Raw genomic sequence first — 21527 nt, 5'->3', positions numbered from 1 at the left:
CTGGACACTGGTGCTTCTGTTTCCATGATACATAAAGACACTTATGACAGAATCGGCAGCCCATCGCTACAGCAGCCTACTTCAGTCCTTGGCATGTGGAGTTTGCCAGCAACTTTTCAGGGTGTGACTAAGTGTGTATCAAGCCAATGGGCATCACCCTTGGTCATTCTGAAGAAGCCTTCAGCTGTTTATGTTCATGTGTTGACTTGAAGGGAGCAGCAAAGCAACAAAGAGTAGTGGATTCTTTTCCTCTTTTATGTCCAGAGGAATTGATGGTCAGACAGGGACAGGGCAGATACTTTTCGAAAATAGAATTGCGAGAGGCATATGTACAATTACCAGCGCACAAACAGTCCAAGCAATATATTGTGATAAACATTCACTTATGTTTGTTCCAATGTTAAAGACTACCGTTTGGAAGTCCTCACCTCCTGCAATTATTCAACGTTTCCTAGAACAGTTAACAGCAATCATTCGTTCTTGGCAAACTATTTAGACAATATTATCATCGCAGGTCATGCATATGCTGAACATTTAGCAAATTTAGACAGCCTGTTTCAAGTCCTTTCTGATGCTTAAATGCAACAAGGAATAAATTGTCTTCTTCCAGGAATAATGGAACTCCTTATGTTATGTAATAAATGCACAGGGTACATTCCTACTACTTCGTACTTGACTGCAATTAAGAGATCTGCCGGCATCCCGCAACACTAAAGAGTTCCAATCAGTCATGGGGAAGCCTACTTATTATATCAAATTTATTCCAAATGCCACACAAATTGCTGCTCCGCTTAACCAAATATGCAGGAAAACTTTTCTTTTGTGTGGTCCAAAGAATACCAGTATGAATTTCGGCTACTGAATGATGTCATTGACGTTTGACTGATTTTGACACAGCTGTTGCTGTTGTGTTAGCTGTGGATGCATCTTCTTATAGGGTCAGGGCTGTGCTCTCCTATAGATTGGTTCTTCTGACAGACCTATTGCTTTTGCCTTGAAAACTCCTAACAAAGCACACTGTAACTACAGTCAGCTGCCGGCCAGTGTGGTTCTAGGCACTTCAGTCTGGAACCGCGCAGCCACTACAGTCGCACGTTTGAATCCTGCCTCGGGCATGGATGTGTGTGATGTCCTTAGGTTCGTTAGGTTTAAGTAGTTCTCAGTTCTAGGGGACTGATGACCTCAGATGTTAAGTCCCATAGTGCTCAGAGCCATTTGAACCATTTACAGTCAGCTTGAAAAAGAGGCTCTCACCATTATCTATGGTGTTATCAAATTCTACCAGTTTTTGTATGGTCAGAAGTTTTATTTGCTGACAGATCACTAGCCTATGATAGACTTGTGTCTGATTATCGCTATGAGTTGTTGTACAAGCCCACTGTCCAACATTTGAACAATGACATGTTGTCTCGGAAGCAAGTCCATCCCAACACATTATTTGACTCATATAAGGAATCATTTTTTCAATTCGATTGGATTTTGAATGTCTTCAAAAATTTTCTTTCGATTTTCAGTATGTTGCCGCAGCAACTTCTGACACTGCTTTGCAGGATTTTTCCAATATGAGTGCCGTGGGTGCCACACAGTTTGAAAGAATTTCCCACCCAGCAACACAGCACTACTTTTTGCATTGTCATGCACTTTCTGCATATTCAGGTGTTCTGCTGTTGCACACAGAGAATGATGATGCACATGTTATGATTCCTCAATTCCTACAGTGGAAAGTCTTGTCTTCATTGCATCAGGGTCTTTGGGGCATAGTTCACATAAAGCAACTCGCCCACTATCATTGCATGTGGCAGGGAATCGATGGCCAGAATGAACATAACCTTTTGTTGCAAAGTGTGTGCAGAAAAATCTGTCAGTTCCACTCCAATGATCTTTGAATGGCCACATCCGTCCGAACTGTGGCAACACATTCATACAGACTTCACAGGTCCATGCTGAAACATATGAGTGTTGTTAGTGGTAGATGCTTACAGTAAGTTTCCATCACTACTGCAAGTACGGTTCTGGCTTTGTATTCTATTTTTTGTCTTGAAGGTCTACTGAGGCCATTGTATCTGACAATAGACCACAACTCACATAAGCTGATTTCTAACAGTTTTGTGCCACCAATGGTATACACCATGAGAGCACTGCATCTTTTCACCCACAGTCAAATGAAGCTCAAAGGTCATTCGAATGTTCAAAAGTCACACAGAGAAACTCCACTTCTCCCACACACGGGATCAGGCATTTAAAATTTTTTCTGTCCTCCTGTCGCTCCTTGCCACGTGATGGTAAGTTGCTGGAAGAATTGTTACATGGTCAAATGCACCATACCCTGCTGCATCTGTGGCCGCCATGGAAACAATTCATTGTGCAAAGTCGGACAAAGTTTCAGCCACAAGATGAATTCTTTTACAAGGTCTTTGGAAAGAAACAGCTCATCTTATGGCATCCACAGTTTTGCTGGGTTACTGTCATGTCACTAAAACCAGCTGCACCATGTATACAAATATGTCAGTGATTCTGCCGTAGAATAGTTGTCCATGCACTCAGCACATTGCTGAGGTCCTCATCTGCTGTTTCACCCATCCGTCTGCAGTGCCCAAGGAGATCGATGCCTCGTTACCAACACAGTCCTGCCAATGACATCACTAGCACCGGCAGCTCCCCCCGGCTGCCCAAACTGATGTCTATGGACGAGCCACCTCCAGAAGGTCTTCACACCACTCCAGAAGATCCTCTTGCTGTCAAGCCAAACATAGCATCTGCATCTCTGGATGCAGGCAGGCACACTGCGACCTGTTTTTCAGCCAGTGTTTCCAGTCGCCCATGCAGTAGATACCGGGGTGCAAGCAGAGAGGTGCCATTGACTGTAGTTACCCTCCCTGTCTCCCCATCTGCACCTGCATTAAGTCCTCCTCCTGCAGTCATCACATGTGAACGCCCTATACAATGACAATGCAGAGGTTTGGGGGGAAGAAATATGGTATCATCCAAAGATCTGTCACATTACTGTTGGCAATGTGGCATCAACACCACAGACATTAACAATGTCTCCCTGCAATCTCCAATGACAAATAGGAGAGGCTAAAGAGGACACACTTCCTCTCTCACCACAGCAGCACCCATGTGGAGGTCAATATAGAGCAGAACTTGGAAGCGCTCTACCCCTGTTGATGACAGCTGAGGCAGTCAACATCATGGAGTACGACTAAAGCATTATTCAAGTCCCAGATGTAAATGACTTTTGTAAATGTTGAATGTTGTACTTCAAGAGAATAGTTGTAATTGTATGCATCAAGTGATGCTTTAATAATCCATAACAGTTGTAGATTATCAAACACACCTGTGGCAAAAGATCTTCTCAAGTTAAATAAATCATTTTATCCTTCATGTAATAAGTTAATTAGTTCTAATATTTTATATGTTGTACTTCCGATCAGCCATCTCCCACAGCAATCAAAGAATCCACAGTTACGGCCAGAAGATTGTAGTTTCATCAGGTCATAACAGTAACTGTCATCCAGAACTGTGTATGGTAGCCAGGATCTGAGGTAGCACTAAAATGACTAAGGTGAATGGAACAGAATGTGCAACCAAGCTCATTCCCTGCTTTGTTGTTGTAATTGTTGCTGTCCTATAAACAGATTCCTGTCAATCACTTTATTACTCTGAAACAAGTATACCTCAGGATGTTGCACAAATAAGGTGCAAAGAAAATCTGGCACTTGTATTTTTATTGTTTTATCATATATGGTACAAATGCTCCCCCTTGCACACCTGTAAGTTGTCAAAACTGCAGACACTATTTACCTAAAATAACAAATGAAACTTATTTCACACCAATGGGTAAGTTTTTTCCTTCATCTGAAATAGTTACATTTTTGCCAAAGCCAGGAATGCTATGGAATGCTAATGCACAATTAATTATTTCTCAAATGTGTGTTTGTGATAACTTAAATTAGCATTTTTGGTGTGCTGAATAATATACATAACAGATGTCTTCACAATACTTGCAATATTTAATGTCCAAAAAATTCAGAAACATTACTGTACAGTCAACTGATTTATACTTCGACTCACCAGGGCCACCAGCTAGTTCCTCCAAGTAGTATAAAAATGTATGACCTTTCTCATAAGGAACAACTGAAAATGAGTCATCAGGGCTCACAGATCTTAAATCTGGCACGAGACAAGTCATCGGGTCGTTCTGGCCTCGGGTATTTATCTGTTGGTTAATGAATGGTATTACAAATTTTAAACAGACAAGGTAGCTGTATAAATACACATAATAGCAAGTGCTGCCAGCAGAGATAGAAGGATAAACCATTAAAAAAATAGCAGACAAATACGAGTGCAACATTTTAAGTTTTTACAACCAACCACTAGATGGTGCTGCTGAGAAGACATCATTATTGTTTTAAAATTTGTGATTTGTTGTTATTAAAAATGGCCACCTGGAAATTAGCCAAGTAGTTTGTTTACAGCGAGTGTTTAAAGAAACAGTTTTATGAAAAATTCAGTTTTTTATTTATACTTTCATTGGATGATCTTTTACAATTTTTGTACAGGCCTAACATGACAACAATCCTCCATTCCTTTTGTTCAACTTTTTGTAATAAATTACGTTCAGGAAAGAATGTTTTTTTTTTATTGGTTTGCATAATTTTGTCACCGTGGTGCCACCATAACCAATGAATTTCAAGAAGTTCGATCAAAACTGGTTATTAAAAAAGTAAGTGTGTGTGTGTGTGTGTGTGTGTGTGTGTGTGTGGGCGCGCACGCGGCGCGTGCACGCAGTTTGGGTCCACACTGTAGATTTTCCCTGGAAATGTCAGGATAAAATCATAACAAGTGTTTAATATTAACATGTAATTTAATTATCAAGCTCTTGAACATAGTGCTTACACAGAGTAATATTAAGGTTACAAAACAGATAAACCCCAAGTTTATCGCATGTAGCAAGGGTTTGTGGTCACTAAGTAACACCTGTACACTTCAACTGCGTCGAATATAAGTAACTGTCTAGTGAAAGTCATATTGATTTTGATTTGCTGAGTGGTGTAGGGGCAGGAATCATCATGGCCTCGCCGATGTGACTCTTCAATGATTATCTATCTATGTATCTCGGGTGGGTTGCTCAATAACATCACAGTCTTCCATAGAACCCTCCATCGATGTCGATGCATGATGTGTCAGTCGATGACAGGACAATATTAGGTGGTTGCAATGCACACCTGTCTGGTGCTGTCATGTTGCCATTAACAACTATACTACCACGATTATTTGTTTTGCTATCCAATGATTGCTTGCACATAATCTGTCCACAGCCTCCTTATGCCTGATGGGCCAACAATGTAATTGCTCTGTGCCATATTTTCATTTTCTTTTTTTGCCATAGCTGTCACACTCTCTTGACACTGCAGTTCTTAGGCCCTTCAGATTCCTTTTGATTCAAGTTTTCCTTTGCCTTGGGTTTCCTATAACTGCAAGCAAATTTATGATCATAAGGGATAACACATTTAATTATTTTATAATTTTTACTTTAATACCTATTTTCACCTGTATTCCAGTGAATATTTTTACTGCCCCACTTTGGATCCTCATTGTACTCTGCAAATCTTCACAATGACACCCCAAACAGTGCCCTAGTTAGCGCATTTCCACACTACATCACTTTACAACTTTACACAAAGTTTATTAACAACAATTGTGTGCAAGTGCCTACATTGGTCCAATGATGTCACAGGCAATACAAATACTGCACAACAAACTGGTATAGGCACATCCTTTCCATTGCAGGCTCAATTACTGCTTATGCAGTATTAGTCCTGTTGTTATTAGCAATTTGAATCTAAATGTTTTTTTGTCACACAAAAAAGTTCGACCGACAAACAGATGTTTTCATGTCTAAACATGAGAAGAGGATTGTCACGGGACTTACTGTGAGACAGAGGCATCTCCGGCAAAGCAAAGATTGCAATACATTCAACATCACATGAACGTTTAGCTGTGAAAAGGACCTGCCCCGCTAGATTCTGCACAAATTGACCCAAGCTCAAAAGCAAGCTCATGTCAATCACTGTAAGAAAACAATCAAAAAATTGGAGTGAGGAAATGCAAAATCTGAATAAGACATCAAGACACAGGACAAAATGGGACTATATCTGTACGAGTCAGAACCTGAGCAACAGTTAACTGGGCATTCTGAGAGGAATTGAAATTGACCAAAGTGATTCATTTGCTAAGCATGTTGAGAAAATGACCACTCATTTCTTTGGTTAATCTGGGTAGGTCAGAACCATTGCTTTAGGAGATTTAAGAGGTGTTACTGCTGAAAATTGGATACAATTTGTTTGTTGTGAAGTCATCAGTGAAATAATGGAAAACAACCAAGACTCTCACATCATTCCTCATTGTAACACTGCCAACTGTCACATAGCATGTCCAACAATTGATAATTCGATAGAGAGAAACACTAAATTAATGTCTCACTGCCCATTTCTCTGAATTTACTGCCTAACAAGTTCATTTTTATTCTTTCCATAAAAAACATCTACAGAATTTTTCCTCCCCTCAAGAAATTGCTGAATCCCAAAACCACACTTTTGAGGTATCACCACCACCACCGTGGAAAATATGTTCCAAGGAATGAGTGCATAAGTGTATAAATTTTAAAGGTGAATATTTTGAGAAATAATAAAACTTTTTGTGCCAAAAACTTCTTTTGTGAATTGGTTTTTTAAACACTTAGATGGCGGTCCTCATACAAAGAATCAATGTCAAATTCTATTCACCTTATACAGAAGTCTTGGACTTGGATAATAAAGCGAACAATAAATGTAAATTGGACAATGTAATATTGGACAATAAATGTAATATTTTATGTGGTTATTTCTCAAAAAATCTGCCACGAAATCAAAACAAGTAGGGGCAGCTTTTTGAACAGTTACTTTCAGTGGAAGAGATAGCAACAGGTGGGTTTCTGCCTACAGTAAAGCATTTGTAAATGGCTGGAGAGGTTACACAGATTTACAAGCCTTACCTTGGTAGGAATCACCACCCAAATTACAAAAACTTTGCATCCACTTTTGTGAACGTAAATCTTTTCAAAGAGACGAACAGCTTACACAACTGTGAGATGTTCGTACACCAGCTCTGGAACATAAGTTCTACACAATATTGAGACTGACCCCAATGCCTTAGAACATGGCCTGCCAGAATGGAGTGAATCAAAGGATGAAAACTGATATTATCCCTGTGACTTACACTACATTAGTGATTATCGGCAATGGATTTTCCTCCATGGGATAGGTTTTGTTGCTGGTTGCTGCAACAGATCATTATCACTGTTGCAACAGGTCATCGTCATTATGGGCCAACTGTTGACAGTGCTCTTCACTGGTGTAACAGTCTCTGGTAAAGATGGTGTCACAAAGTTACACAATAGCATATCTGGGCTACAGAAAATTCTCAGGAAAAGAATGAAGCAATTAACAATGTGATTCGTGAATGTGTGCTTTGCAGCCTATGATGACCACTTTAAACATCTTTTGTAATGTGGAAGAAATTAATACCATATAATGTAATGTTACAATACTAAATGCTTTATTGGAGATACACCATCAGTTTCTGGACATATGTTGATATGAACGTGTTTTGTTCATGTTCCTCCAGGAATCAACTCCTGAAGTTTGTTCCCAATGGTTGCCAGAAGAATGGAAACACCACAATGGATATGACCAATAGTGTATTCCACTTATCTTCAGCATGTCATTCACTAGCCTTTTATAGCACAACAAATGGATAAAGTTTGTGACCAGTTTCCAGAGGAATTTGATACCACTCATGATACAATCTGCCACTGAAGACAAATCAATCTATACTGGATTCTCTGTCCTAAAATCAATCATGCTTGATATACAGGGTTATTACAAATGATTGAAGCGATTTCACAGCTCTACAATAACTTTATTATTTGAGATACTTTCAAAATGCTTTGCACACACATACAAAAACTCAAAAAGTTTTTTTAGGCATTCACAAATGTTCGATATGTGCCCCTTTAGTGATTCGGCAGACATCAAGCCGATAATCAAGTTCCTCCCACACTCGGCGCAGCATGTCCCCATCAATGAGTTCGAAAGCATCGTTGATGCGAGCTCGCAGTTCTGGCACGTTTCTTCGTAGAGGAGGTTTAAACACTGAATCTTTCACATAATCCCACAGAAAGAAATTCGGGAGAGCGTGGAGGCCATGACATGAATTGCTGATCATGATCTCCACCATGACCGATCCATCGGTTTTCCAATCTCCTGTTTATGAAATGCCGAACATCATGATGGAAGTGCAGTGGAGCACCATCCTGTTGAAAGATAAAGTTGGCGCTGTCGGTCTCTAGTTGTCGCATGAGCCAATTTTCCGCGGGTTACGCGTTCAACCGTTTCTTCGCTCACTGCAGACCGACCCGTTTATTTCCCCTTACAGAGGCATCCAGAAGCTTTAAACTGCGCATACCATCGCCGAATGGAGTTAGCAGTTGGTGGATCTTTGTTGAACTTCGTCCTGAAGTGTCGTTGCACTGTTATAACTGACTGATGTGAGTGCATTTCAAGCACAACATACGCTTTCTCGGCTCCTGTCGCCATTTTGTCTCACTGCGCTCTCGAGCGCTCTGACGGCAAAAACCTGGAGTGCGGCTTCAGCCGAACAAAACTTTATGAGTTTTTCTACGTATCTGTAGTGTGTCGTGACCATATGTCAATGAACAGAGCTACAGTGAATTTATGAAATCGCTTCAATCATTTGTAATAGCCCTGTACATTTGAAGAGATTGATACGATTAAGTGAGGTGTTGAAATTATCTGCCGTTCATCAAACCGAATGTGAACTTGGGACTTGACAACTTGGAAGATTGTTTCTTTGTTAAGAACATCATCAGTGCAGGAAGTCGCACTTGGCTATCTAAAATGTGGCATTAGTCCTATCTGCAGTTTGCCCATTTAGAATAAAAATAAATAAATGGAAAATCATAAAAGTATCTAGGGATGCAAGTCCCGCTGATATGTGTTGTTCAAGTCACAATAAACAGTGTTTTAGTCGGCAGCACCCAATTGTGTCTGCGTGGTCATGCATCCACATGACATCGTCCCTGTATTCGTTCACTAATGGGTACTTACACCGCTGCTCAGCCCCTCGACGGCCAGTTCAGCACCGGGCTCCAGACCAACTGCCAGCTGCCCTCGAGCCTGCATTGTGAATCACAACACCTGCTCCTTCGACTACCCATGAGACAGTGCGATCTCATGCCTTCACCTGGATCACATCCACTGGACGCTTGTCAGTCATTCCGGAAGGCCCCACTCCACTGCACCTGCTCTTTGGCTGCCTATGGGTCGTGGCCTCATTGGATTGTATTACTACACACCCCTAGGATCTCCCAGCTCATCACCACTACCAACAATTGTGGACTTTGTCATAGTGGGCACTTGCACTTCATCATCACAGATGGACATTTCTGTTCTTATTGCAACACTTGCATATTAATCACAGCCTTGATACACCACTTGGTCAAGGTTATTTCAATAAAATGAACACTGACAAAAATAAAACACAGGTAATGGTACACAGTCAAATTAAATCAAGAAAAATTGCAGGAATTGGACTCAGAAATGAGACACTACAGATGAGTTTCACTATTTGGACAGCAAAATAACTGATGATGGCCAAAGTAAAGAGAATATGAAATACGGGCTGGCTACAGTAAGAAAAGCATTTCTGAAAAAGAGATTTAAGTGTATGGAAGTCTTTTCTGAAGGTATTTGTCTGGAATGTAGCCTTGCATAGAAGTGAAATAAGGACAATAAGTAGTTCAGATAAAAAGAGAACAGAAGCTTTTAAAATGCGGTGGTGCAGGAGAATGCTAGTGATTAAATGGGTACATCAAATAACTTATGAGGAGATACTGAAATGCATTGGGAAAAAAGAAATATATGGGACATCTTGACTAAAAGCAGGGATCAGCTGATAGGATACATCCTTAGGCATCAAGCAATCACCAGTCTGGCAATGGTAAGGACTGCAGGGAGTAAAAATATTAAAGAATTACGATGGGATGAATATAGCTAGGAGCTCCAAATGGATGTAAGTTGCAGTAGATATTCAGAGACGAAGAGGCTTGCACAGGATAGATTAGGATGAAGAACTGCATCAAAGATCATGACAACAACTACAGTAGTCTTAAGGCTGTGCATTGAAATTCCAGTTAACTCCATGTAGGACAAGTTTGGGGTCACGGCTTCTACAGAATACAGCTCTCATGGGCTTCTAAGAGGCTCAAATAGTTGAGCCTAAGAGAGGTGTTCCAACCTCTACATGATCCTCACATTCCATTAATTACAAGGAAGAGAAATTGACAAAGTGGCTGAACCTACACTCTTGAAATCCTGTTTCCGTATTTCTCTTTTATGCTTTGATGTGTCATTATCTCCACCTTTTGAAAATACTTTAATCTAGTCATGCACTTAATGTTTTAAAATTTTGAAAAAAATATTGTGTTTAATGAATTAGTCTATGAGATTTAATAACTGTTTTACATTTTTCAGTTAAACGTAACCCAAAAACTTAAGTCTTCACAAGCCCCTGTCCGCCACTTACCCTCCCTTTCCTTACTCCCACAACAGCACTACAAACACCTTCTATCCCACCAACTCTCCTACCAGTCTTTTCCCCTTCCCCAGTTCTCTCCTCTTCCCCTCCATTTCCTCCCTTGCACCTCCCCCCATTCTCACCCAGCAAAGCCTCCCAACACTGCACCTAGCAGCCCTATCCCGTTTTCACCAGGTTCCTGTATGCTCCCACTGGCAGCGCAGCATCATCCCCCACCAATACCCCACTATCCCTCCCCTTCCCTACCCCATGCCTCCTTCTTACCCCCACCACCCATTCCACCAGATTGCTACTCACATCAGATGCAGTCGCAATTGAGCTCTAATTCACAGAGTCAGTGGCCATGTGCGTGGTAGCTGTGTGTTTTCCCTATTTCGGAGAAAGCTTAGATGTTTAGCAGTCTCCTTCATTGTGCCTGTCCACGACTTACCTCCTCTACGTTGAGAGCAGCAATCTATACTTCTCATACTGTCGTTTTCCATCCTGGACTCTCCATTTTTTAATAAGCAAAGATAAGTTAGTTATGTAAGTGCCCATACCATAGCAACTTGACTGAAAGAATGGATGACTGCAGATCAGAATGGGACTGGGTGACAATTTGGGACTGTATGGAAGCCAGAATTGTGGGGTACTGGAGATTGTTTATGGTTGTGGTTGGGCTTGAATGGGAATGCTGCGACTGGGATGTTAAACAGAAGAGACAGAATATGTTTCCTCGCTAGAAGGGGTGGTGCTTGGGAGGGTTGTTGGGGCTACTGTTTTGGATCATTGTTGTGGAAGCAGATGAGAGGACTACGTTTGGAGGTATTCGAGCAATAGGGTGGACACCTTCCCCAGGTTGTTTGATGTGTTTCATTCAAGTTTGCAGCTGTTTTCTAGAAAATTATTCAGTGTGCTAACAGATTTAAGAAAAGAAAGATGGAGGATTTTTAATAGCGACATCTGCTGTTTGGCAGTGGTAGGTGGTAGAAGCAATGTATGTGGAAAGATAGATTGGTGCCAGAGGTGGGAAGTCTTAAGACTTTTAGGACTAATACCACAGATTAAGCAAGTGTAAAGGAAAAGTTTGTGGGACTGTTATATGGCTATGGCAATTGCACATTAACAGAAATGATGTTAGTATTGAGATATATGGTTAGGGAACATGAGATAAATAGGAAAAAAGCAGTAACACTGTGAAGAGGAAGAGGAGTAGACCAAATTTAAGAGCAGTGCTGTACTTGAGCAAAACTCAAGCAGTTTGAGCAGATGACTTATCAGCTTACCAAATCTAGCAACTTCTGTTGGTATTATTTCCGAGATGTGTCACAGCATTGCTAATATATTATGAATTCTAATAACAAAAATAACTGTGAAACACTTAGTACAGAATCTCATATTGTGTAGGTCATATGTAAACAATGCCACTAATAATCACAATCATGATTCAACCTAATTCAAGGTTTAGCTCGTTTTGCAATGTAGTGATGCTTGTTGATACTATATCTACAATGGGTCTTGCCACTGTTATTTTTTTTCTCAGATCGCAGATACTGTCTATGTAATATGATGTATTTTGTTTATTAGGAATTTAATTTCCAATTAATTTTCTTCATTGTTTCATCTGAATGCTATCATCTTGTTTTAAAGCTCATTAAACACCGGTTTATTTTTTTACTCATTATTCTAATATGTGAAATACTTATCTGCAACTCATTTGGTAAATTATTACAATCTCTAATAATCAAACAAAACACTGTATTGTGTTTAGATTCAAGTAATATTTTTGAAGGACTATACTTTTGCCTTTGACTGATAGCTTGCCATAAAAAAATCACCACATATGATTACTTACAGTACCTGTAAATACTGCATGAGGACCCTTATTGTAAAATGGTTCAGATAGAACATTAGATTGTGTGGTGGGGAGGATTTATTACCATTCTCACCTGTGTTTCACTAACTGTCAAATTTCCAGCAGAGCTATAACTTGTTCTTGAGACAATTTTTTTTAGTTTCTCACAATCATTTACTCTAGAAATGCAGGAGTCTAATTTCACTGATTGTTTGAGCAGTACTCAAGACTACTGAGCTCCGTGACGTATCGGGAAATCTCAAGCTCATTTGAACACGAGTATCGTTTGCCCAGCACTATTTAAGAGTCCCTGAACCTACGTGACTTGGTCACTGAGAGACATGAAAAACATAAAGGCCAGTAAAATAATTTCACAAAAAACCATAGTCATTGAATATGCTGTAACCTATCTTCCCACCACCCCATCCTTAAACTCCAAACTGATCACTCCTCAGCCCTTACTGATCTTGTACTTGACTTATAAGTTGCCTCTGCAAACCCTCACTCCTGACGTCTCCTGTCACTATTCAATATCCTGCCTCTTTCTTCTCCTGAATCTGCTAGTATGTTCAATGTAATTCTCTTTGAGAGAAATGATGACATCCAGCTTCTCCATTTCACAGAAGATATATAACATATTTAATAGGATTGATGCTTCACATATCAATGAGTCTCATGCAAAGCAGCAGCACAAAACTTGTGCTGAGGCAATGATACTACTTCGGAATGTTGGCCACAATCACTTGTAACATTTTTAAGCAAATCTGAAGTTACACTTGGACAGACTGGAAACTTCACAAGAACATGCTGCCTATCACAGGTAAACAAAATAGAAATAAAAAATACATCTGTGCAAAATAAATCAGTCATCTACAAGATGCTGAATACTCTAAAGTAAGTGATTCCAGAACCACATTCCTACAGCATTTGCATGCTATGATCACTATTACTCATAATATCCTAACCCGAATTAAAAATTTAAATTGTGACTTTCAACAATAAGTGCATTATTACTTCATCATACATTAAAAATAAAATATGACAGGAAATTTTATAAAACTTGTAGAAATGGTGGGTACATATCCAGACTTACCGCATCTCTGAGATCTTTAAGTCCACAGAAAGCAGAAAACTTCCGTTGGTCTGGATGAATCAAACGTGCAAGTATTTTCCGCTCAACAAACATAGTAAATCCTTCATTTAACCAAAAATGTTCAAAATTTTTGTTTGTGACAAGATTTCCTGTCCAGCTATGACTAATTTCATGTGCTACAACATCAGCTAGTGATCGATCTCCTGCCTGGGAACAAACAAGGTAACACATAAGAAATCTCAGTGCCCAAACATATAACTTACACATATTTCATAATAACATTAGGCAGACTCTCAATTTTGTTAAGGAAAATGTGCAAGAGACACTGAAGAAAGCCACAAGAAATATGGAAAACACCAAGTAAACCCTATCAACAGTAAAACATAAAAGACATCGACTGCAAAGAGTGATTTATAGAATCCATTACATTTCATCCCATCCTGGGTTTTTAATTAAATTGACAGGTTTCATAAGGATCTCCACGTAAATCTTGCTTGTCTGTTATTAATAATTTTGAAAAATCTTTGATGCTATGTTCAGTTTCTGTGAAGGTCGCCCTTCTGAGACACACAAGAAAGAATGTAGAAAACCTACATACAACAGAATATGAAATACTGAAATCCACATAAAGAGTACCATTCTCGCACCCACAATCATAATAGATTACACAGTGTACCAAAATCTTTCACAGTAAAGAAATGCATATTAAAATCATATCAGCCAATATATAATTAAGCATAGCTATTAGTAGAATTCAGATATTAAATATTCCCAACCTTGAATTGTTTGCTTATAGTGTCACTTCATCTGTCATTCCTTGCACTGTGTATGGGCCAAGGAAAACAGTTCACTAATTGATATATTTATTCACACATCACGTTCCACAAATCCCATCATGAAGGAAAGCCTTCAGGAAAATGCAATGAGTCATTAATAGGATGAAGCAACCACTGCTGGCTACTTTTGCAAACTACACCAACAACAAATTACGAAGAGTGTTAATCTAGCCACTGTGATAATTACAGAAACTATTTCTACATTATTTTATGTGTGTTTATGTACACTCAGATAAAAGAACAGCTACTTCTTTTCCTTAAGAAAACACAGAGACAAACACAGTGCTCCTCCTCTTATACTGCTCCTCTGCTGCTTTTATCCAATACTTCACACAAATCATGTATGTTACTTTACACAAAACACTAGCAGATGTCTGTATACTGCCAAAGTGAAGATCTGCTTAACAGAAACATTGGAATCATGAGGAATTTATGTCCCTGAATCCAAAAATACTTATAAATTCTGGGGCTGGCTAATGAGGTATTCTTTTGATTGGTTTCTGAATAACTATGGATTTTCAGTTTCCTATCTGATGTGCATCAGCTCCCCTTCTAGACTTTTGCACTGGATTTTTAAACTCAATTCTTAACCCTAGAACCTTAAGAATGATGTCACTTGTCCATCTCTGCTAATGTGAAACACATCTGATGATTCTAGGAATATACTACAATCCCCTAAATACTGCTCACATAAGGATGGTGAGGATATGATTGTTGCAAGCACAGAGGCATTCAAACAATCATTCTTCCCAAGCTCCTTACGTGAATGGAACAGCAAGAAAGCCTAACGTTGCATGTTGGTTGAACCTATCAGTAACAAATGCCTGTGTCTGAATTGTTTCAATGTGTTCCTTTAATCTGATCTGGTACAGATCCAAAACAATCGAGCAGTAGTCAAGAATAGGTCACACCAGCATCTTATATGCAGTCCAGATGAACCATACTTCCCTATAATTCTCCCAATAAACTGAAGATGACCATTCAGCTTTCCTATCAAAATCCTCACATGCTCGTTCTATTTCATATCACTTTGCAATGTTATGCCCAGATATATAAATGACGTAACTGTGTCAAGCAGGACACTAGTAATGCTGCATCTCAACATTACAGGTTTGTTTTTCCTACTCATCTGCATTAACTTACATTTCTCTACATTTAGAGCTATCTGCTATTCATCACACCAACTAGAAATTTTTCTAAGTCATCTTGTTTTCTCCTGAAGTCACTCAACTTCGACACCTTACCGTACACCACAGGAACATCAGCAAATAACCACAGATTGCTGCCCACCCTGTCTGCCAGATCATTTATGTATATACAGAACAACAGTGGTTCTATTACATTTCCCTGGAGCACTCCAGACAATACCCTTTTCTCTGATGAACTCTTGCTGTTGAGGACAAAATACTGGCCTCCCTTTCTTAAGGAGTCTTCAAGCCACTCACATGCTAGTGCTTGTATACTTTGAGCACAGATCTTTTCACAGATGCGTGAATTTCTACTAACCTTTGCTTGTCATCAATTGTGTGTTCTCTTTTGAACCGAGACTGGAACTGCCTCTGCTTCCTCATCAGTTTCTGAATCTTGTTATTAAACCATGGTGGGTCTTTTCTGTCCTTAATCCACTTACTAGGCACATAATTCTGCAGACCATGATTTACAATCTGCTTAAACGATGCCCACAATTCCTCTCTGTCCATCTTACTGGGACTAAGTGATGTCATTTCACTGTTTAAGTGAGATGTTAACAACTGTTTATCTGCTCTTTCTAGCAGAAACACTCTCCTACCCTTCTTAACTGATTTATTAACCTTTGTTATCAAAGTTGCAATCACAACATCATGATCGCTAATCCCTGTTTCCATACTGATGTTGTCAATAGGGTCCAGTCTATTTGTAGCTACAAGGTCTAAAATATTTCCACTGCATGTGGGCTGTAGAACTAGCTCCTTAAGAATGTTTTCAAAAAATGTGTCCAAAAGCACTTCGTATGATTGTCTGTCCTACCCTCTGCAATGAATCCATAGACGTCCCAGTCTATACTTGGTAGATTAAAGTTGCTTCCAACTAGTAATGCATGATCTGGATACGCAGTACTGATCATAGACATTCTTTGAATGACTCTAGAACTGTCATAGCAGAATTGGGTGACTGGTGAAAGCATCCAACAAACTTAGTTTCATCTAGACCTGTTATACGTAACCAGATAGTTTCACTGTCACATTCAGCTTCATCCTCAACAGTGACAATATTTTTGTCCACTGCAATGAACACTCCCTCTCCTATAGCCTCTAATCTGTCTTTCTGATATATGTCCCGCGGCTCACTAAATATCTCAGAGCTTTCCATTAATAACTGGTACAATGGAATGTACCCTCTGACATGCACCATAAGGTGGTTTGCAGAGTATATACACTCCTGGAAATGGAAAAAAGAACACATTGACACCGGTGTGTCAGACCCACCATACTTGCTCCGGACACTGTGAGAGGGCTGTACAAGCAATGATCACATGCACGGCACAGCGGACACACCAGGAACTGCGGTGTTGGCCGTCGAATGGCGCTAGCTGCGCAGCATTTGTGCACCGCCGCCGTCAGTGTCAGCCAGTTTGCCGTGGCATACGGAGCTCCATCGCAGTCTTTAACACTGGTAGCATGCCGCGACAGCGTGGACGTGAACCGTATGTGCAGTTGACGGACTTTGAGCGAGGGCGTATAGTGGGCATGCGGGAGGCCGGGTGGACGTACCGCCGAATTGCTCAACACGTGGGGCGTGAGGTCTCCACAGTACATCGATGTTGTCGCCAGTGGTCGGCGGAAGGTGCACGTGCCCGTCGACCTGGGACCGGACTGCAGCGACGCATGGATGCACGCCAAGACCGTAGGATCCTACGCAGTGCCGTAGGGGACCGCACCGCCACTTCCCAGCAAACTAGGGACACTGTTGCTCCTGGGGTATCGGCGAGGACCATTCGCAACCGTCTCCATGAAGCTGGGCTACGGTCCCGCACACCGTTAGGCCGTCTTCCGCTCACGCCCCAACATCGTGCAGCCCGCCTCCAGTGGTGTCGCGACAGGCGTGAATGGAGCGACGAATGGAGACGTGTCGTCTTCAGCGATGAGAGTCGCTTCTGCCTTGGTGCCAATGATGGTCGTATGCGTGTTTGGCGCCGTGCAGGTGAGCGCCACAATCAGGACTGCATACGACCGAGGCACACAGGGCCAACACCCGGCATCATGGTGTGGGGAGCGATCTACACTGGCCGTACACCACTGGTGATCGTCGAGGGGACACTGAATAGTGCACGGTACATCCAAACCGTCATCGAACCCATCGTTCTACCATTCCTAGACCGGCAAGGCAACTTGCTGTTCCAACAGGACAATGCACGTCCGCATGTATCCCGTGCCACCCAACGTGCTCTAGAAGGTGTAAGTCAACTACCCTGGCCAGCAAGATCTCCGGATCTGTCCCCCATTGAGCATGTTTGGGACTGGATGAAGCGTCGTCTCACGCGGTCTGCACGTCCAGCACGAACACTGGCCCAACTGAGGCGCCAGGTGGAAATGGCATGGCAAGCCGTTCCACAGGACTACATCCAGCATCTCTACGATCGTCTCCATGGGAGAATAGCAGCCTGCATTGCTGCGAAAGGTGGATATACACTGTACTAGTGCCGACATTGTGCATGCTCTGTTGCCTGTGTCTATGTGCCTGTGGTTCTGTCAGTGTGATCATGTGATGTATCTGACCCCAGGAATGTGTCAATAAAGTTTCCCCTTCCTGGGACAATGAATTCACGGTGTTCTTATTTCAATTTCCAGGAGTGTATTTAGATGTAGATCTCTTCTACTGAACAAGTGCCCATAGCTCTTAAGATATGCATTTTAGAGCCCTTGTTCAATAGACATATTTTTCTTGTTTTGGTCCATACTACCACCTCTTGAAAGTTTGCAGGCATTTTCTGGTTCACCCTTTATACTGGCACATAGCTTTTTGAGCCCCTAGGTCCCCGAAGAGGCTTCTACAAGGTGTTCAGTTACAAAAATCTGAAGATTAAATGCATTTTAGAGCTGCATTGGCTCGACAGATGTTACCATGGTATTAAAATATCAAGATTTGTGATTAGCAGTACATGATGAATATGGTAGACAACAGCATGACATAAACCACTTAGGATAAGTTTCTTTTATTTCTGTCAATGATCACAAAACTAATGGTCCTTGTCTACTGGCTTTGGTCAGCAACGACCATCTTCAGATCTGAGCAAAACATGGGAAATCCAATACAACTAGCACACAGTTTATATCTTAAAGCAATAAAATATGCCATAATGATTAGATATGACAACATGTGCTTAAATTATGAGACTCGATGTCTGTTTCACAACATTTCCTCATATAATGAAGCCATAGTGACACCGTCATACTGAAAATATGGTGTACACTACACCACAGAGCCAGCAGAATCGTCCTGTTAACAATGCTCTAAACAAAGTAAGGTACAGTTACCACAAAATATGTTTGTGTTATAGGCGCACTATAAATTGCTATTGTAAGATTATTCAGATTCATTAATTTTATAATTTGCAAAATGCAATAAAATGAAAAATACAACAGGTAAAATACGTGGTGGATATGTGCAGTGTATTAAGTATTACAGTGATAACATATAACAAATTAAAAGAGGAAGAAAATTAAATTTTAAAACTGTTAAAAAGGAAAAGTGACAATATGAGATGCTAACACACTTCTGCGGTGATTTTAGATGAAAAATATAACAACATAGACAAGAATAAACTTACGGAGCTCTTAATAATATGATTGATAAAGTAACTAGGGAAAGGAGCCAAATGGTTGAAACAAAAGACTGAAGTAAGTAATTAGTACCCTCTGTTGGTGCAGCCACCAGAATACAGCATAGGCAAGAAATGGTCAGAGGAACTTAACCATCAGATGGCCTCTCATAACTCCCCAACATGCTGTGCCAAGATAAGGACAAAAAAACATGGTACTTTACATAAACAGATAAGGAACCATCAACGCAAGAGTAATGCGATCAGTGCAAGAAGACGAAACAATTTTTTGTGCACTCTATACTAGGTAATGACAGGGCAAGGTACATATACTACAGGTGTTCAATAATTAATGTAAAACATTATCAAATAAAGCAAAGTAGGTGCTGGGTACAAAATCAGCTCAGCTTCATCGGACATATTTAAAATACAGAATACTGGGTCGCAGTGCCAGCAGAATCCTTCTGACTCCTGTGCAAAAGTGCTCAATGGACAATGTGATTTTGTACCAATTGCCTACTTTGCTTTATTTGACAATGTTTTAGATAATGTTTTACATTAATTATTGAACACCTCTCATATGTGTATCTTGTCGTGTTGTTACCTAGAATGCATCACATATTTGTTTCATCTTTTTGCACTGACTGCATTACTCTCATGTCTGATGGTCCCTTTTCTGTTTATGTACTGTATTTTACTGACTATATAATCTTATTAATTGATTAGTACAATCTTTTTCTTGGTATGGCATATCAGGGGATACGAGAGACCCTCTGGCAGTTAACATCCTCTGACTATTTCTCACATATACTGCAGTCTGGCAGCTATGTCAGTGCCAATTACTTGCTTCAGTCTTTTGTTTCATCCATCTGGCACCTTTCCCTAGTTGTTATTATATTCGCTCCAAAAGCTAGTTCTTGTCTATGTTGTAATATTTTTTAGCAAACTCACTGCTAAAGTGTTTCAGAACCACGTTTTGTCACTTTTTCCTTTTAACAGTTTTAAAATTTAACTTTATGCGTCTTTTAATTTGTTACATTTTATCACTGTTAAACTTATGCACCTTACAAACCCACTAAATATTTAACATACTGTATTTTTCATTTTAACAAATACAAATAAGCTTACAATAGGAACATCTAACATGCCTATGACACAAACATATTCTGTGGCTACTGTATCTCACTTTGTTCTGAACAGTAGCACTATTAACAGGATGACTATGCCAGCACTGTGGCCTACTTTACACCATAGTTTAAATATGTGCAATTAAGCTAAGCTGATTTTATGTATATTTATTGACAATGCCACTATGGATTCATTATTTAGAATACTTTGTACAATAGGTATGCCTAATCATATTTTAAGCATGTCTCCACATCTATGAAAGTAGTACTTTTAATTATGGCATATTTCATTCCTTTAAGGTGTAAACTAGTTGTATCTGATTTCCCATGTTTTGCACAGATCTGAAGATGGTTATTGCTGACTGAAACCAGTAGTCTAAGAACCAAACATTTTGGGATGGAAATAAAAGAAATTTATCCTACACTTCCTGGATCACTGTTTTAAGCCATGACTATGTCGCAACTTGTGAGACATGACATTTTTGGCATTGAGGCACAAACAAGGACTTACCGTGCACAGACAGTGGGAAATGGCATGTAGTTGGCAGATGTCGAGCCCTGAACTAACATTACACAGTAAGACAGAGGTTTCCTGGAAGATGTTTCTCTTTACATTTGTTTAACTTAGAGTGATGACAATGCCGAATTGTATTGTGGAATTTATGAATTTGGGTAAGCAGTTGGGAATTTACATATGCATTCTGGGTTAGTTTTAACTCTGATTTCAAGTCGATTAAATAACTTGTGTAAAACTGGATAGGGACTAGAAGATTTTTTTTCTTCATTTTCCAGCTTCACTGAATACTGATCATGCTAACTACATCTCAAAAGTATGCCACAATACAAAAACTAATAACTTAAATGAAATTTGTATATTTTAGACAGTTCTGAGGTAATATTGATTTATATTCTACTTGGTAGGTTTCGTGAAACCTATGTGGTAGTTATCAACAACTGCAGAACCCGCATTACAAATGCCTAATATAAATATGCTAAAAAAAAGTTCTGGCATAATAATTTAGTAGTAAAGTAGACATCTCACTGAGTAGTGGAAACACTGATTTGTCAACATGCACACAAAAAAGGAAGAAAAAATGAATGAAATGAATTTGTTCAGCCAGCACTATGTAACTGGACAGGTGTATACGAGGGTGTGCGCATATGTATTGCGCCCTAGCTT

The 21527-nt window shown here is 40.0% G+C and overlaps 1 protein-coding gene across 1 annotated transcript in view; it reads right to left on the bottom strand.

The window, feature by feature from the left end:
• Positions 1-21527, bottom strand: part of LOC126191242 (leukotriene A-4 hydrolase) — a 126972-nt gene that overhangs the window by 60827 nt on the left and 44618 nt on the right. Inside the window, exons 8-9 of the mRNA XM_049932052.1 lie at positions 13587-13793; positions 4075-4219 (exon numbers count right to left, since the gene is read on the bottom strand). Of these exons, the coding sequence (XP_049788009.1) occupies positions 4075-4219; positions 13587-13793 (352 nt within the window). The remainder of the gene's footprint in view (positions 1-4074; positions 4220-13586; positions 13794-21527) is intronic.

The sequence above is a fragment of the Schistocerca cancellata genome, chromosome 6, assembly GCF_023864275.1.
Source record: "Schistocerca cancellata isolate TAMUIC-IGC-003103 chromosome 6, iqSchCanc2.1, whole genome shotgun sequence".
Classification (NCBI taxonomy): Eukaryota; Metazoa; Arthropoda; class Insecta; order Orthoptera; family Acrididae; genus Schistocerca; species Schistocerca cancellata.
Note: the sequence above shows the minus strand (reverse complement) of the source record. Positions and strands in the feature narration are given on the sequence as shown.